The following is an 8,441-nucleotide window of genomic DNA, read 5'->3' as shown; positions in this document are numbered from 1 at the left end:
TTATAAGTTTCTATGAGATCCCCCCTCACTCTTCTGAACTGCAGTGAATATAATCCTAACTGAATTAGTCTCTCTTCATTTGACATCCCAGGAATCAGCCTGGTAAACCTTCGCTGCACTCCCTCTATAGCAAGGACATCCTTCCTCCGATAAGGGCACCAAAACTGCAAACAATACTCCATTTAAAGGTCCATTGAGTTTGGGTAGGAATTTCTGGTCTTGGGGTGCACGCGGCCTGAGAATCCCACCCATGATCTGCTTGGCAGAGCAGGTTTGATGGTTTGAATGGCCTCCTCCTATTGCCCATGTCAATGCAGACAGATCCTTCCGCAGAGGGAGGGGACATTCCAGAGTGAGCGAGGAACCAGCATACTCTCTTTCACCTCTCAAAGTAACATTGGCACGGGGTGGTCCTCCTTGGCTGCCCATTGAGGTGCCGTGATGCAAAGATAGGGCATGAGGTGTACAGTAAGTGAGTGGGGGTTGGGGGGGGGGGGGAATCCTTTGGAGTGAGTGGGGTGGGGTGGGGAGGGCTGCGGGAAAAGGAGATTTAACAGCATGGTGAAATAAGAACAAGTGCTGGAAAAGCTCAGCGGGTCAGGCAGCATCTGTGGAGAGAAACAGAATTAACAAGCGGCATTTTCCAGACACCTCTTTCCCCCACAAGACTATTTTCCCGTGGCAGAAGATGACCCATCATTGTCTGGCAGTGGGATTTTCCGATCTTGCTGATGTCCATGGGGGGGCTTTGTGTGCCCTGCGCTCTCTGCCACTTGCGAACGTGGCGTGCTGGTGGGCGGGGGGGAGAATCACCATTGGTAACCAGAAGATCTCACCGGCGGGAATGGACGGAAAGTTTTGGCCGGTGTTTTTAGTTGATGAGCTGGATAGAATGGTGCCAGGGATGAGGGAGTTCATGGAGAGATCCGGAGAAGCCGCGATTGCTGTCTTTGGAGCAGATTCAGGGGAGATTTCTTGTAGGTTCAGAGAAGCTTTCAACATCCGGAAGGATTTTGACGGAGTAAATATGGAGAAGTAATTTCTGCTGGTGGTAAGGTCGAAATTCAGAAGACACTGATTTTAGGATAATTGTTTGACAAAATAATGGCTGTGGGAGAAGATGAGAGGAATCATTTTTTTTATACAAGTGAATTTTTGTGCTGGGGAAGGTATTGTCCCACAGAAGCAGACTGGAGTGGGACTTCCAAAGGGGTTGGCTATAGACTTGAAATGGAAAATATTTGCAGGACAATGGAGGGGGAATGGGTAGAAGTGAAGGACTAATTGGAACACCTTTTCTGAGGGCTTGTATAAGCCTGATGGGCCAAATGGGCATCTCCTTTGCTGTAAAAAGGACTGTGAAAAAAGCCCAGTCCCTCACGCAAACCAGCCTCCCATCCATTGACTCTGTCTACACTTCGGAAAAGCAGCCAGCATAATTAAGGACTCCACGCACCCCGGACATTCTCTTCCGTCGGGAAAAAGATACAAAAGTCTGAGGTCACGTACCAACCGACTCCCGAACAGCTTCTTCCCTGCTGCCGTCAGAGTTTTGAATAGACCTACCGCGCATTAAGTTGATCTTTCTCTACACCCTAGCTATGACTGCAAAACTACATTCTGCACTCTCTCCTTTCCTTCTCTATGAACGGTACGCTTTGTCTGTATAACGTGCAAGAAACAATACTTTTCACTGTATACCAATACATGTGACAATAATAAATCAAATCAAAAATGAATCTCTGATTTGAGTCTGTGTGTGATAACCTCATCGAAAGATTGGATGGGGTTAGGAACGTGCAGTGTACTGCAGGGAATTATGACTGGTGTCTTATGAAGAGTAAGTTCAGAATGATGAGGGAGGCAATATGTAAAGGTTAGTGGGGCAGCCTGTTGGTCAATGAGTGCCCCCGGGCTGTGAGCCGGCAGTCTGAGGAATCAACTTGCAAAAATCATCAAACATCTGACTGCAACCACCCATCCCCGCCTCTCCAATAACTGGTGGCATTGTGATAACATCATTAGACTAGCAATCCTGATCTCAGGCAAGTGTTCAGGGAAACAAGTTCCAATCCCACCACATCAGCTGACTGAATTTAAATTCAAATATTAAATCTGGAATCTAAAGCTAGCCTCAGCAGAGGTGACCACACAACATTCATCGGTTCATAGAGCCCCTACAGTGCAGAAAGCGGCCATTCAGCCCATCGAGTCTGCACCGACCACAATCCCACCCAAACCCTATTCCCGTAACCCCACATATTTACCCTGCTGATCCCCCTGACACTGAGGGGCAATCTAGCATGGCCAATCCACCTAACCCGCACATCTTTCGGACTGTGGGAGGAAACCGGAGCACCCGGAGGAAACCCACACAGACACGGGGAGAATGTGCAAACGCCACACAGACAGTGACCTGAGGCTGGAATTGAACCTGGGTCCCTGGCACTGTGAGGCAGCAGTGCTAACCACTGTGCCACCTGGTGTTGTAAAAAGAAATCCCATCTGGTTCACTAATGTCCATTAGGGAAGGAAATCTGCCGTCCTTACCTGGTCTGGACTACATGTGACTCCAGAGCCACAGCAATGTGGTTGACTCTTAACCTACCCTCTGGAAATGGTGCAACTAGCCACTCAGTTCAAGGGCAATGAGGGATGTGAAGCAAATGCCAGCCTTGCCAAGAGACGCTCACACCCCTGAGAGAAGTTTTAGAAAAAGCCATCCAGTGCAGTATTGAGGGAGTGCTGCACTGCCAGTGGTGCTGTTTCCCAAAGAGGGTCCAGATTCTCTGACCTCGCCCGCAGCTGGGATTGATTTTGATTTGGTTTATTATTGTCACATGTATTAGTATACAGTGAAAAGTATTGTTTCTTGCGCGTTATACAGACAAAGCATACCGTTCATAGAGAAGAAAAGGAGAGAGTGCAGAATGTAGTGTTACAGTCATAGCTGGGGTGTAGAGAAAGATCAACTTAATGCGAGTGATGCGCGTCAATAAGCACATGGAACCAAGGCTTCGGTATTGAAGGCTTTAATAAAGTAACAATGGAACTACTAACACGAATACACCAGTTCAGACTGAAGGGGTCCTGCCGGAGCAGGGGGTCTTATACCTCGTCACCGGAGGCGGGACCCCACTGGAATGTGCCATGATAACTCTTATAACAGGTAAACACCCTAACCCAACAACATAGTACAACCCCCACAGTAACAACACCCTAGCCCAACAGTAACATAGTAACAAACCCCAGTGGTGAACCAACGATGGTTCACCACATTCACCCCTCCTTTAAGAACAAAAGGTGGCGGGGTGGACGAAAAACAGGTCATATAAACAGACAATAACAGAAAAATCACAGGATTCACAAGTCCAGACGGTCTGGAGGACCGCACCGACGCTGCGATCTCCTCAACACCGGTTGCGAAACCGGAGCAGGTGCCGATCTCCTCAACACCGGTTGCGAAACCGGAGCAGGTGCTTGTGGTGGCGCTCTTTCCAAAGCAATGTCTGGCTGTCCCCTCAAGGACTCCCGGGCCGGCCGGCCCTGGTGAGGCGATGGTGCAGGGGATCCTGGAACGTTTGGTGGTAGTGGTGGTGGTGATGATGATGGTGGCGCCGATCTCCGAGTCTCAGGCAAGCTGTACATGGGAGTAAAAGTGTTATGCACTGGTCCCGGTGCTGACTGCGCCACGTCTGGGGAAGTAATGAGGAGTAGTGGATTCGTGACTGGGGGAATAGGAGCGACAGGAGTTGCTACGTCCCCTGCGGGCGCCAGGTCTCTAATGGAGACAGTGTCCTCTCGCCCGTCAGGATATGCCACATAGGCATACTGAGGGTTGGCGTGGAGGAGTTGGACCGGTTCGACCAAGGGGTCGGACTTGCGAGCCCTCACATGGCGCCGCAGAAGGACGGGTCCTGGGTACGTCAACCAGGCTGGCAATGAGGTCCCCGAGGACGACTTCCGAGGGAATGAGAACATCCTCTCGTGGGGAGTAGCATTGGTTGCCGTACACAGGAGGGAGCGGATAGAATGGAGCGCATTTGGAAGGACCTCCTGCCAACGGGAGACTGGAAGGCCCCTGGATTTCAGTGCCAGTAGGACAGCCTTCCAGACTGTAGCATTCTCCCTTTCCACCTGTCCGTTACCCCTAGGGTTGTAGCTCGTGGTTCTACTAGAGGCAATCCCGAATGAGAGCAGGAATTGCCTCAAGTCGTTGCTCATGAACGACGAGCCCCTGTCGCTATGAATGTAGCAGGGATACCCGAACAGGGTAAAAAGTTCACTGAAAACCTTAATGACGGTGGCAGTTGACGTGTCCGCACAGGGGAAAACAAACGGAAACCGGGAATACTCGTCTATTATGTTGAGAAAATAGACATTCCGGTCCGTTGAGGGAAGGGGGCCCTTAAAATCCACACTCAGCCTCTCAAAAGGGCGAGTGGCCTTGACCAATTGTGCCCGGTCTGGTCGATAAAAGTGTGGTTTGCATTCTGCGCAAATCCGACAGCTTCTAGTCACTGACCTGACATCCTCCACCGAGTAAGGCAGGTTGCGGGCTTTGATGAAGTGGTAGAGTCTGGTGACTCCAGGATGACACAGATCATTGTGGAGAGCCTTCAAGCGGTCCTCCTGCATGATGGCGCATGTTCTGCGCGAGAGGGCATCCGAGGGCTCATTGAGCTTCCCTGGACGATACATAATATCGTAATTATAGGTGGAGAGCTCAATTCTCCACCGCAAGATCTTATCGTTCTTGATCTTGCCCCTCTGCGTGTTACTGAACATAAACGCCACGGATCGTTGATCCGTGATCAGGGTGAACCGCTTACCTGCAGGTAATGGCGCCAGTGTCTGACTGCCTCCACAATGGCCTGAGCCTCCTTTTCCACTGCTGAGTGCCGAAGTTCTGGGCCTTGAAGGGTGCGGGAAAAAAACGCGACGGGCCTGCCTGCCTGGTTTAGTGTGGCGGCTAGGGCGAAGTCAGATGCATCACTCTCCACCTGGAAAGGGATGGATTCATCCACCGCGTGCATCGTGGCTTTCGAGATGTCGCTCTTAAAAACCTTGAAGGCCAATTGGGCCTCCGGCGTAAGTGGAAAGGTCGTGGACTTAATGAGCGGACGAGCTTTGTCCGCGTAGTTGGGGACCCACTGTGCATAATATGAAAAAAACCCGAGGCATCTCCTCAGTGCTTTCGTGCTAGCGGGCAAGGGAAGTTCAGTGAGTGGGCGCATACGGTCTGCATCAGGGCCAATGACCCCGTTTTCCACCACGTATCCGAGGATGGCTAACCTACGCGTACGGAATACGCACTTCTCCCTGTTATAGGTCAGATTCAGGCGAGATGCAGTGCGCAGAAAGTGTTGGAGATTCGTGTCGTGGTCCTGCTGGTCATGGCCGCAGATGGTGACGTTATCCAGGTACGGGAAGGTAGCCCGCAACCCGTTCTGGTCCACCATTCGGTCCATAGCACGCTGGAAGACCGAGACCCCATTGGTGACACCAAATGGAACCCTGAGGAATTGGTATAGCCGACCATCCGCCTCAAAAGCCGTATATTGTCGGTCCTCTGGGCGGATGGGGAGTTGATGGTAGGCGGACTTAAGGTCTATGGTAGAAAACACTCGGTACTGCGCAATCTGATTGACCATATCAGAAATGCGCGGGAGAGGATACGCATCCAGCTGCGTGTATCTATTAATGGTCTGACTATAGTCGATGACCATCCGAGGTTTGTTCCCGCTTTTGACTACCACGACCTGCGCTCTCCACGGACTAGCACTGGCCTGTATGATCCCTTCCTTGAGGAGCCGCTGAACCTCAGATCTAATAAAGATCCGGTCCTCAGCGCTGTAACGCCTACTTTTAGTAGCGATGGGCTTGCAGCCAGGTACCAGATTTTTAAAAAGGGATGGTGTCGTGATCTTCAGGGTGGATAAATTGCACGCGGGGCGCTTTGGGCAATTTGGAGGCTGCGGCTGATTCCCTACTGCCAGTGAAGGGAGTGGCCCACCGTACTGTAGGATCACACTCTTCATGTGGACCATAAAGTTTAGTCCGAGGAGAATTGGCGCGCAAAGGTGAGGTAGCACAAGGAGCCTGTATTGCTCGTAAATTCTGCCCTGTACCTCAAGAGTTACCATACATCGTCCTTGGATCGGTACAGACCGGGACCGTGATGCCATGGAAATTGTCTGTTTGGCAGGGAGAATCCGGAGTCCACACCTTTTAGCAGTTTCAGGGTGTATGAAACTTTCGGTGCTTCCATTGTCAAACAGACAATTCACAGTTCTGCCACTAACCTTTACCTCCATCATAGAATGTTCCAGTCTGTAATGCCTGGTCTGATCCAGGGAGATCGACGCCACCGTTGGCCCCTGGGCGTCACTGCATGCTGCCGATGTGGATGCTGAGGACCCCTGCTGGTCGCTCCTAGTCGTCGTGGACCATGATGGCCGCCCCCATGAATCGCACGTGGGCGAGGGCGCCAAGCGCAGCGACTCCTGGTGGTCTTCCTCCTCCTCTGTCTGCCACGATGGCGCCGTCCTGAGATCGCACGTGGTCGGACCTCGTGGGTACTGCGACGCCGAAAGAGATGGTCTCCGTTCTGGAGGGTTACAAGCTGCACTGCCGTTTTTAGGTTTGGACCTGCAGACTTTGCCGTAGTGGCCTTTTTTACCGCACTGGCTGCAGATTGCCGTTCTTGCCGGACACTGTTGCCGTGGATGCTTGGCCCCTCCACAAAAATAGCATCGCTGGCCACCTGGAGCTGCCGCCGTCGTCGAATCGATCTGGGAGCGCGGGTTCGCGGGGCGAGGAGGGAGCTGAGCTTGCTCCAACCACGTTGACTGCACGTGGTCCTCGGGGTACAGCGCCAAGCTCTTCGACGCCGCCTCCAACCTCACGGCCATCTCCATTGCCTGGGTCAAGTTGAGTTTCCCCTTTTCTAGCAATTTAAGCCTGATGTACGAGGACCCTACCCCTGCTACGAACGCGTCTCGGGCGAGGTCGTACATATACTGTTCGGCGGAGACGTCCTTACAGTCGCAACCCCTGGCAAGCTGCAGGAGCTCATTGGCATAATCCTCCATGGTTTCGCCCGACTGCCGACGTCGTGCAGCGAGGAGGTAACGAGCATGTATCTCGTTGGGTGGCATAGTGTATCTTTTCTTTAGGAGCTCGACGGCACCCTGGTAAGTGGGAGCTGCACGAATGGCTAGGTAAATCGTGTCGCTTACCCTTGCGTGGAGGACCTGGAGTCTATCACTGTCCGTAGTGATAGCTACCGAGGCTGCCAGGTAGTCCTCAAAGCACTTCCACCAATGGTCGAATGTGTTAGCTGCGCCGACCGCACGTGGGTCCAGTGTCAGACGATCCGGTTTTAGAATCTGTTCCATACTCTCTGTTTTTTCTTCTTGTTGCACAGTTGTGAGTTTTCTGTTTACTTTATTAAATTGATGCGCGTCAATAAGCACATGGAACCAAGGCTTCGGTATTGAAGGCTTTAATAAAGTAACAATGGAACTACTAACACGAATACACCAGTTCAGACTGAAGGGGTCCTGCCGGAGCAGGGGGTCTTATACCTCGTCACCGGAGGCGGGACCCCACTGGAATGTGCCATGATAACTCTTATAACAGGTAAACACCCTAACCCAACAACATAGTACAACCCCCACAGTAACAACACCCTAGCCCAACAGTAACATAGTAACAAACCCCAGTGGTGAACCAACGATGGTTCACCACAGCGAGGTAAGTCCATTCAAAAGTCTGACAGCAGCAGGGAAGAAGCTGTTCTTGAGTCGGTTGGTACGTGACCTCAGACTTTTGTATCTTTTTCCCAACGGAAGAAGGTGGAAGAGAGAATGTCCGGGGTGCGTGGGGTCCTTAATTATGCTGGCTGCTTTGCCGAGGCAGCGGGAACTGTAGACAGAGTCAATGGATGGGAGGCTGGTTTGCGTGATGGATTGGGCTTCCATTGTCCAGGCCTGCTGCAGTGAACGGAGATTTGGCTGAGCGCCAAATTCTCCATTGTCGCTGGCGGCAACCGCGGGGGCGAGAACAGTCGGAGAATTCCGACCAAAGTGTTCAACTGAGGCTCTGGCTGCCTGCTTAGATAACCGATCCCATGGCGCTGGTTTAAGGCAAAGTGGGTCGGGGGGAGGGGGGTGGGTGTTATCCCGAGTATCTTGGCCAATATTCATCCCTCAATCAGCATCGCAGATTGTTGGGTCATAAATCACATTTTTGTTCGGTTTGGGAGCTTGCTGTGCACAAATTGGCTGCTGAGTTTCCTACAATACCACAGTGACTCCACTTCAGATGTATTGGATTTGATTTGATTTATTATTGTCACATGTGTTAGTATACAGTGAAAAGTATTGTTTCTTGCGCGCTATACAGACAAAGCATACCGTTCATAGAGAAGGAAAGGA

General features: G+C 51.6%; 1 protein-coding gene across 1 annotated transcript in view; it reads left to right on the top strand.

Annotated features, from left to right (window-relative positions):
- The first annotated feature begins 844 nt into the window (after positions 1 to 844).
- The window catches only part of dnm1b (dynamin 1b), a 265,941-nt gene continuing 258,344 nt past the window's right edge, over positions 845 to 8,441 (top strand). Inside the window, exon 1 of the mRNA XM_078227525.1 lies at positions 845 to 1,035. Within this exon, the coding sequence (XP_078083651.1) occupies positions 845 to 1,035 (191 nt within the window). The remainder of the gene's footprint in view (positions 1,036 to 8,441) is intronic.

This window comes from Mustelus asterias, chromosome 13 (assembly GCF_964213995.1).
Source record: "Mustelus asterias chromosome 13, sMusAst1.hap1.1, whole genome shotgun sequence".
In the NCBI taxonomy this organism is placed as follows: Eukaryota; Metazoa; Chordata; class Chondrichthyes; order Carcharhiniformes; family Triakidae; genus Mustelus; species Mustelus asterias.
The sequence above is the reverse complement of the archived record's forward strand: the minus strand, read 5'-3'. Positions and strand labels throughout refer to the sequence as shown.